Below are 19,685 nucleotides of genomic sequence, written 5' to 3'. Positions count from 1 at the left end.
AAATAAATGCTTTAAAACTTTTTTGCAACCATTTGTAAAAAAGTTATGAAACAGCAAAGTAAACATACGATTACTACTGTGTTTATATATTTTTTTAATCCTTTCAAAGCGTAGAAGTGAGTTTAAAGTACAAGCTAATTATTTACAAAAAAATATCGATTATCAGTTTAATAGTTATATTTTAATTAAAGATTATAAATATATTTTTTTGTAATTTACACGCGCGAAAGTAGAGTAACACAGTACTGTAGTAGCTAAAATTTTCACTCGGAGCGACGACCGGCCGCGTGATGTACACTTTTAATAAATAATGCATGCTGCGTGTCAGTCGCTTCGAGTGAACATTTTAGCTCCGACTCTGTATCAGGCCTACGTTTGCGCTAAAAATTACAAAAAAAAAGTATTTTTAATTCTTGGTTTAAAATATAACCATTGCACTAATTTTCGACATTCTTTGTGAGTACATAATTAGGTTGTACCATAAACTAACTTTTAAGCTTTGAAACAATTAAAACAAATTATAAACAACGGAGATTTGGTATATTTACTTTGCTGTTTCATAACTTTTTTGCAAATGGTGGGAAATTTTTTTTAAAGCATTCGTTTTCAAGACCTATGAAATACGCATTTTAAGTATTTTTTTAAATTAGAATATAATAAACAATTTATGAGAAATGTTAATTTGTTTATAACAATTTTTTTAAACATTTAAAGATTATGCAAAAAAATGAAAAATTTATATTTTGTCGACAAAATATTAAATAGGCATCACACCTTTATAATCTTTCTAAGTTTGATCAATGTCTCATGATTATTTTGGTTGTTATTGCGACTGTAAATTGTTAATTAACAATTGAATTGTTGCTAAAATATTCGTTTCATTTTCACCGGCTTCTGAATTTATAATCTATAACAAGAAAGCTTTTATTTCACCAAGCTATATAATTATTGATAAATAATTACTGGCCCAAAAAATTTATTTGAAAATTCGAGATTTTGTTGGGAAAACCCACATTTTCCGAGGAAAATTTTCGTCGGAGCAAATCGGGAAAAACATGACTCTATGCAGAATTAAATTGGGGTGAATTTTTATTTGAGTGTTTTTGGTGTAAAGTTAAAATCTTCGGAGTTATAGAGCAATAATTGAAAAAAATACGATTTGTCGGCGCCATTTTGTTTATAAAAAAAGTAGCACACTATATGCGGACTTTGCATACCTATATTAATAATATATAGGATCTTATAATTCGATTCCAGCAATAAAATTGCTGGTAAATAACCTTTCTTTGTACTTTACTAATTAAACCAGCGTATTTTAACTATTTTTTTTTCAAAATTTAAAGATTATGCAAAAAAAGAAAAATTTATATTTTGTCGATAAAATATTAAATAAGCATCTCATCTTTATTGAATTGTTGCTAAAATATTCGTTTAATTTTCACCGGCTTCTGGAATTACAATCTATACCAAGAAAGCTTTGATGTTACTAAGTTATTTAATTATTGATTAATAATTACTTACCTAAAACTTTATTTGAAAATTAGAGTTTTTGTTAGGAAAACCCGCATTTTCCGAGGAAAATTTTCGTCGGAGCAAATCGTGAAAAACATATCTCTATGCAAAATTTAATTGCGGTGAATTTTTATTCAGGTGTTTTGGTTGTAAAGTTATAATCTTCGGAGTTATAGAGCTATAATTGAAAAAAATACGATTTGTCGGCGCCATTTTGTTTATAAAAAAAGTAGCACACTATCTGCGGACTTTGCATACCTATATTATTAATATATAGGATATTATAATTCGATTCCAGCAATAAAATTGCTGGTAAATAACTTTTCCATGAATTTTGCTAATTAGCCCAGAGTATATTAGAAAATACCACATGTAAAGAGAAATAGCAAAAAATGCGGTGTATCTTAATTGTCAGTTCAAAACTTGAGTCAAAGACTTGAACATCTTATGTCAGTTTGGAGGGGTCTGTGTGGCAGAAAGGCGTTCAGTCACCCCCGGAGGGCAACGCGTTTTAAAGAATTTGGCTGTAAAACGCATAAGAGAAACCCATATGGATATTAGGAATAAAGTGGAAGAAGCAGAGTGTTCAGTACCGGAGGCCACTGTATGACGAAATTTGTAAAGTATGGGGTTCAAATGTCATAGGCATGTTAAGGAACCAAATCTATCACCACAGATGCTTAAAAAATGCTTAAATCAGACCAATTTGTATAAAGACTCTGCAAATTGTCTCAATCTATGCGTTTCTTGAGAGTTCATGCAAATTGGCCCAAACTAAGCATTTTTTGAGCATTTGTGGTGATAGGTTTGGTATCTTAACACGATGAATGCTGCAATAAAATAAGCTTGCATCGTATATAATTCGCGCGGCGTTCAAAGTGTTAACAGGTCTATCACATTTGAATCACATGCTTTACAAATTTCAGCATACAGTGGCCTCCGGTGTACACTCTGCTTCTTCCAATTTTTATATCACTATGGGTGACTCTTCTGAGTTTTACAACCAATTCCTTTAAGATTTGTTACCCTCTGAAGGTGACTGAAAACCTTTGTCACTCCGAACCCTCTGAACTGACATGCCTGGGTGTTTCTGACGATTAATATACACCACATTTTTTTGCTATTTCTTTTAACTAGTAGTAGTTAACAGGAACAGAAGAGAAACAATTCCAATCAAAGATATTCAACTTTTAAAAACATAACATACAGTAGAACCCCGATTATCCGTGCTCCTCAGGACCGGAGGTGACACGGATAATCTGAACATGTATTTCTTATGTATAATACATATGTACGTATACACATACATATGTACCTACCATAAAAAGATAAGAGAAAAAATAAATCTTTCATTATGAGTCTCTCTTTCGTCATAGAGGATCAAGTGATTTATGATGACGCTATTTTGATAAAAGCTCAAAAATGCAACTTGAGTAATAGAAAATCATAGCACGGATAATCCGCATTTTAATATAAATTAACCAAATTAAAAACTAACATTAATATAGAACAATATTAATACTCATCAATAAAATTTTACGAAAACTGAACAAAAATCACCAATTTAACTAAAAAACTGAAGTTGAAAAAGTTAAGTAATTGCACAATTTTAGGAAATTCTATTGCCATGTGTTAAGTTTTCACAATTGAATCAAAAAGGTTCACCAGTTTTAACATAATTATGTAGCACGATTATTAATTGTTATTTAACCCATTCACTAGTTCCGTATTGCTTTTAAGATAGTTTTACGGTGCTTGAAATTTAAAAAAAAAACTGATATTTCTAGGGCGAGTCTAATGAATTGAGCAGGGACTGTATTCTTACAAAACCATGTTTTATTCAGGAAGAATATTCTTACACAAAAAGAGTTAAAAATTCAGTTATTTGTTCTCATTGAACCTAAACAAATAATCAACAATTCCTTGTAGATTACTCATCTCTAAATAACAATGTTATGATCAATAATAATGTAATGACTTGGCTGACATGGATAATTTAACAGAGACATAAAGATTATTGCAATTTGAGAAACAAAAGCAATTCTAGGAAAAGTGAGTAATTGTTACTTTTAAAAATAGGAACCACTAGACTGGAAAAGAACAGTGTCTGTTACTTAACATAAGTATTATGAGATTTTATATAAAATTATTACTTAAGAGCAGTGCTGTTTTTGTGATGATATGCGCCGGTACGGCGTACCGGTACCTCTTGGGATAAAAAAATAAAAAAAACAACAAATTATAAACAAATTCATGAATTTTTTTGGTTGCTCCCAAATAGCTTTAAAATGCCCCCATTGAGGCTAAATGTAAAAAGTTTTCCCGGTGGCGGACCCCCTTATGAACACTCCTCAGACCCCCGGAACATTGCATACCGGAACCTATATTGTTACAAATACAGCACTGCTTAAGAGTATTCTAAGAAAATCCACAAGGAAAAGAAAAAGTTTTCCTGTAGTTGGCTGTATACCATCAATCACAAAATTGGAAAGAAATCCTTTGTAAAAGGTATACAATTTTTTTTATTAAAAATCCCTTAAAAGGGCTACATCACAACAAAACGTTTTCGATTTTTATAAAAAAATCATCATCAGTGTTCGATAAACTGGATGATAGCTGAGCCACAAAAGAAAAATATCTGGGTAAAAACCCTTTAAATAAAATATAGATGCCTTAAAAGTGCATACTTCAATAAAACTTTTTTTTTTCTTTTGTGGCTCAGCTAGCATCCAGTTTATCGAACACTGATGATGATTTTTTTTTTATAAAAATCGAAAACGTTTTGTTGTGATGTAGCCCTTTTAAGGGATTTTTAATAAAAAAAATTTTATACCTTTTACAAAGGATTTCTTTCCAATTTAGTATTCTAAGCTTATACAGTACATAAATCGTTTAGCTGAACATAGGGAATATATGTTGAGATCATTGTGACAACTGCGCTAACCTGTGTTAGTTGAAACTTCTGTTTGAGTACGAGTTTTTGGTGCAATAGAGCTGTTAGAACGAATAGAATGAGTGAGTTCTGAAGCAAGGCTGTCCATAAATAAATCAAAAACAAAGTTTATTATTAATGAGTTAATAATTTTACTTTCATTTTTAAAATATTTTTTATTTAACAGCTAATTTCAAAACTAAACAGTTTTCCCATTCCCTCAGGCTAAAAATGTTTAGCTACTACATTGTCATATTTTGACATTTTTTTGTGTCAGTCGAAATGAGTTGTCAATTTTGAGGTTAATGCCTCTTAATGCTAACAACCATACAATGTATGTATTTATGTATCTAATATATATATATATATATATATATATATATATATATATATATACAATATATACAATGTATGTTCCCCATGTCCAGTTGAATGATTTATGTACTGTACATATATATGTAAATACAAAATCAGTTTATATCTAATATAATTATTATCATTTGATACTGTTTTGTACCTTTTACACATCAGATTACAATTTTGATTTCACTGTTTTTTGTATATTCCCTTGATCATTTTGTTTCTTTTATGGGTTTTCTACTTCTACACCATTTTTTCTGGTTGATCTTTAAAGTTCTTTCTTGGACATCGCTTGTTTTTTGAAATTTGAAATTGGGATCTTTTGCCTGCTTTTCTTAATATGTGCTCAATTTTCCTTTTCTTCTATTATTTTCCTATTTCCTTTGTTTGTTTCTCTCCAAAGCTTTTCTGAATGTCATATTGTATCTTTTATTACAATATTGCTATATTTGAAAATTTTTGCTGTTAACTCTGTGCTTATTTTAACCACAATCTGAGCTAATAATTTCTGTTTGAGGTTTCAAACTAAGATTTTGCAATTCAAATTAAGACTCTTTCACTGCAATAATTGCTACTGTTCTTCCTACGGATCTGTGCACATACATGGAATTATTCACAAATTACATACTTTTAATACTGTCGAACTTTTTGACTTCTTGTTCCAACTGTCTAGTAAATTTAGTAATTTTTTTCTGCTATATTGGTCAAATTTTGACTTTGGAAGATACTGTACATTGGGTATATGTCAGTAATGTTGCGACAGTTAAAAAGTAAGGAGATCAAATACAGTAAAACCTCCGTTAACTGAAAGAATTGGAGGTGAGGTCGTTTCGGATAACAAGAATTTTGGTTAAAAATAGCATTGTTTTTTGTGTTCTTCTTGTATCACATTACATAGTATTCTTGGTCAATGTTGGTATTAAAAAATACTATGAGGTAATTTCGTAATGTATTGTATATTTAATTGCATCCTTTAGTTGTATAAAATCAATGTTGACAAATTAATATCGACTTGTTTCTGTTTTGCGACAAAAATTTACTTTTTATTGACGAAATTATTGAAGCTCTCAGCCGTTTCATTTAAAAAGGTTTTACTGTAATGCATTTTGCAGAAATGAGAATATCCACATAAATGGGTGGTGTGGCAATAAATACTAAGAGTAACTGGAAGTATATGCTGTAAAGTGAATTAATATTGAGCTTTTCCAAGGATCAAGATAGAAAAAATCCAAGGATCAAGATAGAAAAAAAAAGGAGACTGACCTTTACTGACTGAAAAGTATGCAATGTTTGCCCTATATACTGCCAATCACATTTTAGACAAGACTGTTAATAAATGAGATGACTGATTTAGATGGACTCTTAACACTAGAAAGTCGGAGGGGCCAATTTGGCCCCTGTTGCGATTTGAAGTTATTGTAGTTTTTTTTATTTGAGGCAATAATAATTTCATATTTTATGACTTTTAATATTTTGATACAAAGACTTATTTAACACAAAAAAATATTGTTTACTAAATTTATTAAATGGTTTTTCTAACAAATCTACCATAGAAGTCTAAAGGGGCCAAATTGGCCCTGTGTAAGTTATTATCGTTTTCTGGGAAATTCGACGAGCCTTTCTTTCAAATTCCTGTCAAATGGGTAAAATTATATTTATGTATGTTTATTGTAAATAGTTACCCTTATACTGGTACTGATCATCTACGTAATAAAGATAAAATTGCTGGTGAATACAAGTGAACACAAAGATACAATTGTGGGTGTAGAGGACCAAATGACACGTCTTTATACTACAAAAGAAACTTCAAGACGATGGCCTATGTACATGTTTTATAATACTCTTGACTTGGAAGCAATAAATGCATGGATTATTTATAAAGAAATAACTGGAAGTAGACTCAGTCTTTGTAAGTTTATTCTTCGGCTGCATGAAGAATTATGGGCCCCATACCTTGCCTCCCGAAATCTGGAACTACGCCTAGCAACACCAGGTCTACCAACAACTAGACTGTTACTATCCAAAAACGACAAAAATATCAGTTGAAAATATTTTGTAAAGGAAATCATACTTCCAATCATTGCCGCAGCTGTAACAAGGCAATGTGTGGCAAATATCAAAAACTGCGGTGTTCCGAATGTTTTTGATAGGCAGCGAATATGTTAAACAATGAAAGTAACAAATAAAATCAGATTCTATCGTCTAGAGTAGATTTAATTTCTTTAAACTGAGTTTTAATTGATTAAAGAACGTGGGGCCAAAATGATCCCTTCCGGCTTTCTAGGTAGGTAATCTAAGCCCTACTTTCTAGTGTTAAAGACCAGACACCGTTTTTAAATTCGAGTCATCTCATTTAGCAAAACTTTCTTGTCATGAATGTGATGGAGTATATATAGGGCAAACATCCCATTGGTTAAAACACAGAATAACGCAACACAAAAGCGATTGCAAAATGTAGGACACCATAACAACACAACAGACCACAAATTTAATTTATCAGATATCAAGATCTTAAATACAGAAAATAATAGATATACATAAACATAATTTTAAATACACACAAACAAAAATAAAAAGTCAATCAATTATTACAAGATCATCAGCAGATTTTGTAAAAAACAAAATATTTAACATCTGGTTCGATAATGAAACTTGTAGGCCCTTGGCACATGTGCAGTTTTTAAGAATGGGTGTGTCTGATAAGAAATGATTTGATAAGATTTTTGTTTTGTTGTCTGTCCAATAAAATAAGAAATATTTTTCTTGTGTGTGAGTATTTCCAGAAAAGGTTAAGTATAAAAGATCTAATTTCTAATCTACCTTAAAACAAATCATGTTTATTTTGGAAGTAAACTTTGTTGAGTTATGCTATTCTATTCATTATTGGGTCATATACTCCAGGCTATGGGTGAAAAATAGGTCGATTTCAGGATATAATTCAGGAATTTTTGAAACCTATCAGGTGTTGTAAAAGACGATGTCAGGAATAACTTATACTAAAATGTGACCAAAAATATTGTGAGCTTTTTTTCTATTGCGATTTTCATTTGTTAAATTTGCAATGTTTAAAGATTTTTAATTTTGCAGCTTAGTATATTGATTCTAGAGAAAAACTTTTTAATAGAAAGTTGTAGTAAATTAAAAAACCTACAATTTGAGCTATGGTAAGTTCAATTTCGTTATTTTATTCAATTGCGGTATTTATCAATTGCGGTATTTATTGTACAAATAATGTTTTTTATTTTTTAAAGCTTTAAAATGAAGATCTTTCAATTTTAAACATAAAAAAATTGTAAGGCCGGATTAACGAATTTGTTGCTTAGATATTATAAATTGTTTATTCCAAGAGGTCAAATGTCGAAGGCTATAACTTTTTGAAAAAAAATCGTAGAGAGTTGGTGAAACATCCAATCTCCTTCTAAAGAGTTATATTTTCATATTCTAATGTAAATAAATGCATAAAACATTTTTAAACCTCTAATTTTTGGGTTTGAAAATAATGGGGCAAATTTCTTTATAAACATTTAGAGCTGAAGCGGCCCTGTACATCCTATGACATGAGTTTTTAACTTACAGATTATTGTTGCTAAAGACGAAACGAAGATATATAAAAAAATAAAAAATTTGTACCACCAACTGAAGCCGAGGTAAATGTTGGGTTTGAAAATAAGCGGGCAAATTTCGTTATAAACATTTAGAGCTGAAGCGGCCCTGTGCATCCTATGAGTTTCTAACTTACAGATTATTGTTGCTGAAGACGAAACGAAGATTTGTAAAAAAATAAAAATTTTCTACAACCAACTGAAGCTGAGATAATTGTTTCTTTTTTCTTAAATCGTAGTGCCTTTATTTATAACAATTAAGAAATTATTTTACAGTCATTGACAAAAGAAGAACTTATATTATCTTAAAATAATTATTAAAAATAAAATTATAAAATAAAATAAAATTATTTTACAATAATTAAAAATTATTGTAAAATATAGTTACATTTAATTATTAAAAATTATTTTAAAAATCGGTGCTTTTGCGAGCGGCCGAATTTTACAAATCGCCCGGCTCACTTCAAATCCGCGCGCGGAAAATTTTTACGTAACTTGTATTAATTTTGACCGAAAACAATTTAATAATATTACCATTATAATATACAGTCTATTTACCACTGTATTTGTTTTTCTTGATAAACTTTTATATGTGAAATCTCATTTCTGAAGAAATAATATTACAAAAATGATACATATAATATGTGAAATATAAAACTATATTTTAAAATTTTTCATTGTTATATAAATAATAATAATGTTACTTCTTATTATACAATATAAAACTTTTTCTTCTTGTAGGGACTATCCGTTTTGGATGTTGACGACCATCATGGCAATTTGGCAAACCCCATTTGGAAACTGAGAACCAGGAAGGCGAAGGATTATCTTGCTAGAAAATTTATGTATGTCGTCGTTCAACACAACAACTACAAATCTTTTTAGAGCAGCAGTACCGATTTAGTGTGCAAGTACAGATTGCCATGATGGTGGCCAACATCCAAAACGGATAGTCACTACAAGAAGAAAAAGTTTTATATTGTATAATAAGAAGTACTTAACATTATTATTATTATATTTATATAACAATGAAAAAATTAAAAATATAGTTATTTATTTCATATATTATATATGTATCATTTTTGTAATATTATTTCTTCAGAAATGAGATTTCACATATAAAAGTTTATCAAGAAAAACAAATACAGTGGTAAATAGACTGTATATTATAATGGTAATATTATTAAATTGTTTTCGGTCAAAATTTAATACAAGTTACGTAAAAATTTTCCGAGCGCGCGGAATTGAAGCGAGCCGGGCAATTTGCAAAATTTGGCCGCTCGCAAACGCACCGATTTTAAAAATAATTTTTAATAATTAAATGTAACTATATTTTATAATAATTTTTATTTAAGATAATATGAGTCTTTCTTTAGTCAATGACTGTAAAATAATTTCTTAATTGTTATAAATAAAGGCACTACGATTTAAGAAAAAAGAAACAATTATCTTGGCTTTAGTTGGTTGTAGAAAATTTTTATTTCTTTACAAATCTTCGTTTCGTCTTCAGCAACAATAATCTGTAAGTTAGAAACTCATAGGATGTACAGGGCCGCTTCAGCTCTAAATGTTTATAACGAAATTTGCTCCCTTATTTTCAAACCCAACATTTAGCTCGGCTTCAGTTGGTCGTAGAAATTTTTTATTTTTTTATAAATCTTCGTTTCGTCTTCAGCAACAATAATCTGTAAGTTAAAAACTCATAGGATGTACAGGGCCGCTTTAGCTCTAAATGTTTATAAAGAAATTGCCCCATTATTTTCAAACCCAAAAATTAGCGGTTTAAAAATGTTTTATGCATTTATTTACATTAGAATATGAAAATATAACTCTTTAGAAGGAGATTGGATGTTTCACCAACTCTCTACGATTTTTTTTTTCAAAAAGTTATAGCCTTCGACATTTGACCTCTTGGAATAACCAATTTATAATATCTAAGCAACAAATTCGTTAATCCGGCCTTACAATTTTTTTTATGTTTGGAATTGAAAGATCTTCATTTTAAAGCTTTAAAAAATAAAAAAAATTATTTGTACAATAAATACCGCAATTGTAAAAAACGGCCATTTTGGACCTTTCGCAGGCCGTTTTGCAATAACCAATAAATGAAATTGAACTTACCATAGCTCAAATTGTAGGTTTTTGAATTTACTACACCTTTTTATTAAACAGTTTTTCTCTAGAATCAATATCCTAAGCTGCAAAATTAAAAATCTTTAAAAATTGCAAATTTAACAAATGAAAATCGCGATAGAAAAAAAAGCTCACAATATTTTTGGTCACATTTTAGTATAAGTTATTCCTGGCATCGTCCTTTACAACACCTGATAGGTTTCAAAAATTCCTGAATTATATCACGATTTTTCACCCACAACCTGGGGTAATAACAAATTTGAAATACTATGTAGATGTATAAGAAAGTCACTAGAAAAATTACCAAATACACCTCTTTTTTTGGTTAATCATGTAAGCCTTCAATTTTAATCCATAAATATTATTATTATACTAATATGTTGCTAAAAATTTGTAAAAACAATAGTTTTCTATATAAAAGCAGACTAAAAATCTAAAAATTTAAGGAATAACGCAGAAAACACAAAAAATGCTGATATAAGTTAATTAACCCTCTAGTGCCTGAGTTTTTTTAGTACCACTGCCAAATTTTACACTAAACTGACAACAGCACAAAAATTTGTCTGATCAGCCAAATTTTTAACAGCTGGTTCTTATCCGATCTAGTTCAGAGGCTGGTTTGGGCATAGGGAACTTGCACATTTTTTTTATTAGATAATAATGTACAGTTTTGTTTAAAAATGAGATTTCCAAAATTTCACTCTTTAAAAACTCATAATAACTTAGAAATACATATTTAAAGTCTTCTGCGGTATAAAATAGTTCAAACGGCCTGTGACGTCACATAGTTTTGCATTAGTTTTGATTATGGTTATATTTCGCTGTGTCTAGGTACACGCTAACGTGTACACAAATAAAAAAGTTAGGTAGACGCGAATTAAACTTCATCAAGCCAGTGACGTCATTATTTAGCTTGCGCAGTGACTATACATTTTAGTACATGCTATTTTGATATGTTTAGTGTTTGTTTGATAGAAAAATATTTGTTAAGGGAAGGGAAGCAGAACTATTCAGATGTTTCAAACTTAATTGTAATAAATCAATGTATATATATATAAAAGTATATATTTAGGTTAGCAAAATAATTATATGTATTTAGTTGACATGACATGTAGGTACAAAATATTGTTAAAATAAGTTTTATATGTAAGTGAATTATTATAATCAACTATTCTAAATGGGAAATAAGCCACAATTTAACTAAAAAAATTATTTTATTAACGTTTCGATGTCCAAATCGGATGTCATTGTCAATATACAAAAATTAGTCAGATTAAATAAATTATTAGAAAAAATTTTGTTACTAAGCAATTTTTGTTTAATAATATTTTGTATTTTGACAACGACATCCGGTTTAGACGTAGAAACGTTAATAAAATCAATTTTTTAGTTAAATTGTGGCTTAGTTCTCATTTAGAATAGTTGATTACAAAAATTCCACAAGGATAATAGCTTCAGAACAAGTTAATTATTATTGTGAAAGCTTTAGGTCTTCCTTTTATTTTAATCTTGGACGGTAATACTATTTCATTTATAACTAAAAAAATATATATTAATTTATAGTCTCTTATCTTTTTTGTACTGTTTTAAAATGTTCTTAAACTCGTTAAAAGAACTAAATAATTGTCCACACTCCATAGTTAATTTAAAAACAAACACTAAACAAATAAAAAATAAGAAATCACTGACACTCTAACTTTTTTATTTACGTACATGTTAACGTATACCTAGACACAACCTTATAGTTAGGTATATTCTTCTTCTCCTTCTTTAGTTTATTGGCCTCCACCTACTTGGGTATTTGGAAAGCTCATCGTCGTGGAATAAGTCAAAAATATTTATATTCTAATGACATTTATCGTATGTCATTGTAATAATATATACCAGTTTGTTAAAATTGGAGTTTTATACTGTTTTTGAAGGAAAGGAACGAAGGTTTACTATTGAAAATAAAACCATTTTGTAAAAGAAAAATTTTCTATGAATAGTTCAAACGATCAAAAACACTTGTAACATCACATAAATGTATTTTCTACTGACGTTTATAACGTCTAATTTAAAATTATGTTTACTTTATTGGAAAAATGTAAATGTACAACCCAGTGACGTCACGACACGTTTTGGACCACCTGTTTTAATTTGAATTTTTAATCATCTTTAGGGGCCAAACGAAAGACAAACAAAACTTTTTTATCTTTGATACATGTTTTAAATTATGTTCTGTTGTGATTTATAACATTTTTTTCGAATTTAAAAATTTATGTAAGTTCCCTATTGTAGGGGGTTAACCTATGAAATGCCAATAGTGTCAAAATTTTATAAATGTCATTAGTGTCAAAATTTCATAACAGTGGCCAGTTTCATAATAACATGCCTGCAGTTGAACCAATTACAAACAAGCATTATGGAGTGGTAAATTTAAATTACTGCTCCTGGTTTAACAACAAACCATAGTATAGGTGGATGTATTTTATAAAGTTATATTGTAAATTTCTATTTAACTATGTTATAATATATTTAACCCAATATATCTTTATAAAATAAACACAATATAAGTTATAAATTCCAATAAAAACAACAAATGCACTAATGTCACTAATGACAATGATAAAAATCAAAATTCATAGTAAAGGAGGTATCAAAGACTTGCTGTATTTTTTATCCTTGTTTAACTTGCTTGCTATGGACAAGCAGTTTAATTTTTCTATACTAGTTTCTGTGAGTAAAAAAGAGACCTAGTATAAAAGTATCTAATTCTTGAATAATTTCCTTCATGGACAAAGATAGAGTGGAAGAGCTATATTATCAGAGCCTAAGGACAAAAGCCAAAATCTAATTTAATAACACTGTTCCTTGTTTTAAGGATACACTTGCAATACAATAATACCCATTGTCAACAGATCCCAGTATGTCATTGAATAATTAAATATGATATTAGTGTACCTTTTGTATCATACTATGACAACTATATTTAGTAATAACTTGTTTAATTATAAGAGTAATTTTATAAAAAATATATAAAGGGACAAAGTTGAGTTTTACAGAATATAAATAAATTTTATTCATATTATGAATCTATGTAGGGGATATAAAATTGTCTTAAAATAACTAAAATTTTGAGATGGAGTTGACCATTTCCATTACTGTTCGAGCATTATTGAACATTTTTACTTTTAAAATAATTTACATTGGTCATTGATTTCATTAGGATGATGACTTCTCACAGAATATTTACTGATTATAATTATTTTCGGAAGCAGAAACATAATCGATGAGTAATCAAATTTGTATCTTCTATCAAATCTATAATTTGTTTATAAGGTCTGTACTGTTTATGGGAATAAAATTAATCTTATAAGTTATAACTCGATAGACATTCAACAAATCAATGCTTACTTTTTTTAATGCAGCAGTCAAGAGACCTTTCCATTTTGCAGCATTTTCTTCCGAATTAAAGTCGTAGATATTTTCGCCCGTAACACCAGTATTCATATTTTCTGGAAAGGATTCGAAAAAAAACTGAGAACAGCACTTCTACAGAGGGCCACTCACAACATACATATTCCCCAGTTGAATACAACAAAAAAGACAAGACAAAATAAAAACAACTAAATTCGTCAATGTTTACGTCCAATCGCACTTTTGCATCATTATCTTCAATTTTCAGATGAAAATTTAACACTTTTTTGGCCGAAGGTGGACAAAATACGATCACTTGTTTTTCGCCATTTTGGTTTTCTAACTTCTGTCGATGCCCTACAGTGGTGCCACGATTCGTATTCTGAAAAATATTTTCTTTTTGGGCAAAAGTTCCAGGACCCATATCAAAAATCAGTATTTTTCTACAGATTAAAAAATAAGTACTTAAATAAATATGTTTAATTACTTTTTATTAACAAAGCAAATTTATTTTATTTTATTAAAATTCAACAGAAAACAAAACTAATAAATACATCGCTTTGGAAGTCGTAATCTTAAACTTTACAAAAGTAAGTACCTAAAGGGAAACGAATATAAAAAATAAGATTTAAAATTGTTTTTAAATGAACTTTTTAACAAGAAATAACCAAAACAAGTCGAAAGCATAATGACAAGGAAAGAAAGAACTTTATATAATAACGTTAAACGAGGAAATTAACAGGGATTTAAAAGCAAAATAAATGTGACAGAAATTATGTTTAAAAGAAAAATAGATGCAAAATATAAAAAACAAAAACAATTATTTCATAAGCATCAAATAAATACAATATTAACAATAATAAGGGATAGGTAACTCAGTTGATGTTAACGTACTTGCAGAATGTCAAAAATAACAAAATATATTATATGAACAAATCTAAAAAAGCTATAAATAAAAATAAAATCAATAAAATACATAAAAAAAGAGCACAAATTTAAAAGTCGTATTTCTCATGATACACTTGTAGCAATGGCACCGATGGATTTCTTTCTCTCTCTTTATTGTGACGCACATGTTTAGTTGTCTCTTTCTCGAGAACACAAAGCAACCACTGCGCATAGTAAACCTTCTTTTGTCTTTTCTTTACTCATTGTTATACGTATTTGATGGTCTCCTTTTTCTGGCGATGCGTATATACAAAAGGGAAATTCCTCTTGGAAATAAGTATGCGTATTGGAGTTAATCGATATGGTATTTAAGTTGTAAGAAATATTGGAAAATTTAATACGTTGTCCAAGAAACTTCAATGTCAACTTAAATATTTTTAGATACATATTATGATGAATTAAAAAAAGTTTCGATAGAGTAAATATAATTTAGAGGACGTACGTAATTTCAAAATAAATTATTTGAACTCTAAAAATACAAATACTAAGTTGCCGCCTTTTTGAATATTAGCGAATGTGTAATTTTAAAGTATAATTTTAATTAGTTAATACTACGGGTTATTCTCTAGCAATCGTTATAAACACATTTGATAAACACTTTTAAACAAAATTAAAATTCGGGACAGTTTTATTAAAAATAATTCCGACGGAGCGTAGTGTTATCGCGCACTTAGCGAAATATAAGTACCTATAGATTGATGTAACAAAAAAAAGATAAAAACTGAAGACGGGAATCAATGCAACGAAAATAGCGAAATTTATCTCGCAATTTGTTTTTTATGATCCAGAAAGCTAATACCGAAATATTTATGGCCCCTATGGAGCGGAACGTTTTACCACCGTTTTACCCAGTGAACCGTCGGTAAAATGGCACGGTTCAAAGGAATTTAACATGTTACTAAAGCGTCCACCTTTCCGACGGAGGGACCAGGGCCGTCTTAACCCGGGGGTGCAAGGGGTGCGAAGCACACGGGCGCTAAGTCCAAGGGGCGCAAGCCGAACTCTTCCTACGCTCAAACTTATTGCGCTTCTTGTCCTTAAAAAAAACTACAAATAACAAAATTATACAAGTGCATTTTCGGTATTTTATACAAAGGCATTATAATGCTTACTACACCTACGATATGAAAATGAGATATGAAACCCATTTAGATTAGGAGCAAAATTCCGATTCTGCTGACAAAAGTATAATTATTGCGGTTTTGCGGAGCTATGTATGTAAAAGCGCCGCATTACTATGTAGTCGTTATTTTTTAAAGGTGGCGGTAGAATCTTTTATGATGGCCGAAGTTAGTCAGTTTTTTACCGGTTACTGATACTACCGAACAACGATTAGCAATAAATTATTTGTTAGAATGTTTGAAGTTAATGAATATTGATTTAGATGATTTACGACGCCAACGCCAAAAATATTACAAGTAAATATTACAAAATATACAAAATATTACAAGTAAATATCGGAAGGGCCAAGGTGGGACATGATCTGATTCACGCCAAAGCTCTGGAAATAAAAGCAGACCTCATTATAGTCCCTGAACCTAATAAAAACATCACTAAAAAGTTTGGTTGGGTCGCCGACAAGCGGGCTGACGTCGCCATCTTCTTGGTTAATAGGAACCTGTCCATAAGCAAAATCACCAAGAAAGAAAGCTTCATCAAGTTAAAACTCAATGATGTAGCTATTATAGCCTGTTATATCTCACCAAACATCAACATCACACAACACCAAGAGAAGGTCGAAAACATCATAGAGGCGGCAATAACAGAGAAGCATTATATAATTGCTGGCGACATAAACGCCAAGTCCATATGGTGGGGGTCCCCAAGAAATGACGTCAAAGGGAATGTATGGAACGAATGGATTGCCTCTACCGATATGGTAGTGATGAATAATGGGAAACACACGTTCGAAAGAGGTGAATCGCGGAGCCACATAGATGTTACCCTGGCATCCAAAAACTACGCTAAGAAGATTACGAATTGGGACGTGCTAGATGATAACATCTTTACCTTCCATAAGTACATCTTCTTCGAGATTGGCACAAAGGTAACAAAAAAGAACGGCAGGAAGATACTTGACTTCAACAAAGCAAGATTTGCGGAGTTGATTAGTAATCTACAGGAAGAAGCCACTGACTTTCCCACCTTCAGGAATTCCATTACTAGGACATACAAATTAAGTAGTAGGAGCAAAACCGCCTCATACACCGTACCCTACTGGTGGAATGACGAAATTCAGTCGAAACGGACAGAATGCCTTAGATTCAGACGAATCGCCCAGAGACACAGGACCCAGCAGACAAAAGACGAATATAAATCCGTCAAGAATGAACTAAACAAACTTATAAAGAGCGCAAAGCGCACATGTTGGCAAGACTTATGCGAGGCACTGGAAAATGACCTATGGGGCGATGCCTATAGAATAGCCACCAAAACGCTGAAGTTCGAGGTCCCATACAATCTGTGCGATGAGAAAAGAAGAGAAATAGCTAACACTCTCTTTCCCAACAAGCCCGGCATTGAACATACGTACAATCCACATATCTGTCCGGAGAAAATAAGTAATGCGGAACTCATCAAAGCAGCAGAGTCCATTAAAGTAGGTAAATCCCCAGGACCCGATCGTGTGCCACCAGAGGTGATAAAACTAATAGTTAAAACACAGTCAGACGCTATCAGAGCCATATTGAATCAGCTGCTGACAAAACAAGAGTTTCCTAACCAGCTCAAGCTCGCGAGACTAACTCTAATACTCAAACCCGGTAAAGACCCGGAAGAAGCCACCGCCTATAGACCAATATGCCTACTCGACTGCCTAGGAAAGTTGTATGAGAATATTGTTAAAAACCGTCTTGAAAGAGAGCTGAGAGAAAAGACATCATCTCAACCAGACAGTACGGTTTCAGGAAAGGAAAATCTGCTATAGATGCGGTCAAGCATATTACAGACACTGTGAAGAACACCAGAAAAAGATGGGCCGTTTTAGTAATGTTTGACGTAAAGAACGCCTTTAACTCGGCCAACTGGGCCCATATTATTACTAAATTAGAAACCGCTAAAGTCTCGGGATAACTGATCAATATTATAAAAAGATATTTAATCGAGAGACATGTATCAGTGGCCAAAAATGTTGAGATGAAACTAACAGCCGGCGTACCGCAAAGCTCTGTACTAGGTCCAACGTTGTGGAATGTCTTGTACAATGGGGTTTTAAATATCTATTACGGTAGAAACAACATGGCAGTAGCCTATGCAGACGACCTTGCTATATTGGTCACCAACGACATGTACTGGGACCTTGTGGAAATCGTAAACGAATGCTGCGAGAAAGTGAACAGGTGGATGGAAAATAATGATCTTGAACTTGCAGGTCACAAGACAGAAGTGGTCATCCTTAAAGCTCCAAGAAATGGGCCGGACTTGACCTTCCAAATAGGTAGTAGCCAACTAGAGCCGACGAACTGTGCGAGGTATTTGGGTATTGACCTGGACAGAGGCCTAAGATACACGAAACACTTATTAAGAGTGGTTAAGAAGGCAGACGAACGGACGGCAGCTATCCAGAGAATAATACCTAACATTGGAGGGCCCAGCAGCAACAAGAGAAGTTTGTACCTCCAAGTGGTGCAGTCGACCCTTCTATATGGAACCCCCGTCTGGATCAGCGTACTAAAATACCAGAAGTACAAAGATATCATAACAAGAGCCCAAAGGAAGCCTCTTTTAAAAATGGTGAGCGCGTACCGAACCACTTCTACGTTGGCCTTACAGGTGATAGCGGGCACTCTTCCTATTCACCTGTTAGCCAAAGAGAGACAAATGCTGTATGAAGCACAGTATGGCCACTTAAAACAGGTGAGAAGGACCATACGAGTAAACATGCTAATGGAATGGCAAAGGGAATGGGAGTATGGGAGGTACAGACGACGAAGGCTCGCTGGACCAAAACACTGAGCCCCGATGTTATAGCTTGGTACAACTGTAAATTTAAACAGGTAAATTACTACTTTACTCAGTTCCTGACGGGTCATGGATCTTTTAGGTCTTACACATATGGCATCAAAAAAACCAACGATGATATATGCACCACGTGTCACGAGAGGGACGATGCGGAACATCGCATTTTCCGGTGCAATTTTTTCGTCGTAGAACAACAAAGGCTGCAGAATAGGTTTGGCGCTATCTCGCCCAACAACATCATGCAGATTGCAATTACCAGCAAAGAGAATTTCGAGTGTATAATCGACCATATAACAAGCATCATGAAAAGAAAGTCTATAATGGAAAGAGTAGAACAAGCTGGGTGAGGAAGTCTACCTCCTTCATAGCGGTCAACTGTAAAAAAAAATAAAAAAATAAAAAAAAAAACTTTATTTCTTTCTTTCTTCTTTATTGTATAAAAATGTATCGAGTTACCTTTTCTTTTTTCTCAATGTTTCCAAGTTCCTTCGCTTGGGAACTAGATCTTTTCCCTACACGCTCACCGCTATTAGGTAAGTGTTGTAGATATAATAAATAGCTCTAAGGGCACCTTTTATCCGGTCTGCGCGAGGTATCCCCATGTTTCGTTCGCTAATGAACTCGTCCAGGGATACCTCGGGTCGAAGAGGAGGTGGTTTTAGTTGGTAGGTGACCTGGGAGGGATGTCCGAAGGGGGCCCTCCGTCACTTAGTTTTGACACCGTTCCGTCGGCGTATGTCTCTGGTTTGGTTGAATCCAACAGTACTAGGGACACCTTCCCTAGTCGATTTACGAATATTTCCACCTCATTCCAAAAAAAAAGAAGGTGTGTCGGATTC

General features: G+C 31.7%; 1 protein-coding gene across 11 annotated transcripts in view; it reads right to left on the bottom strand.

Moving 5' to 3' along the window:
• The window catches only part of LOC114334083 (protein son of sevenless), a 652,420-nt gene extending 638,147 nt beyond the window's left edge, over positions 1-14,273 (bottom strand). For all 11 annotated transcript variants that reach the window (XM_050646932.1, XM_050646939.1, XM_050646934.1 and 8 more), the window contains exon 1: positions 13,936-14,273. In XM_050646932.1, the coding sequence (XP_050502889.1) occupies positions 13,936-14,031 (96 nt within the window). In that variant the 5' untranslated portion in view covers positions 14,032-14,273. The remainder of the gene's footprint in view (positions 1-13,935) is intronic.
• Between the last annotated feature and the right edge of the window lie 5,412 nt (positions 14,274-19,685).

This window comes from Diabrotica virgifera, chromosome 3 (assembly GCF_917563875.1).
Source record: "Diabrotica virgifera virgifera chromosome 3, PGI_DIABVI_V3a".
Classification (NCBI taxonomy): domain Eukaryota; kingdom Metazoa; phylum Arthropoda; class Insecta; order Coleoptera; family Chrysomelidae; genus Diabrotica; species Diabrotica virgifera.
The sequence above is the reverse complement of the archived record's forward strand: the minus strand, read 5'-3'. Positions and strand labels throughout refer to the sequence as shown.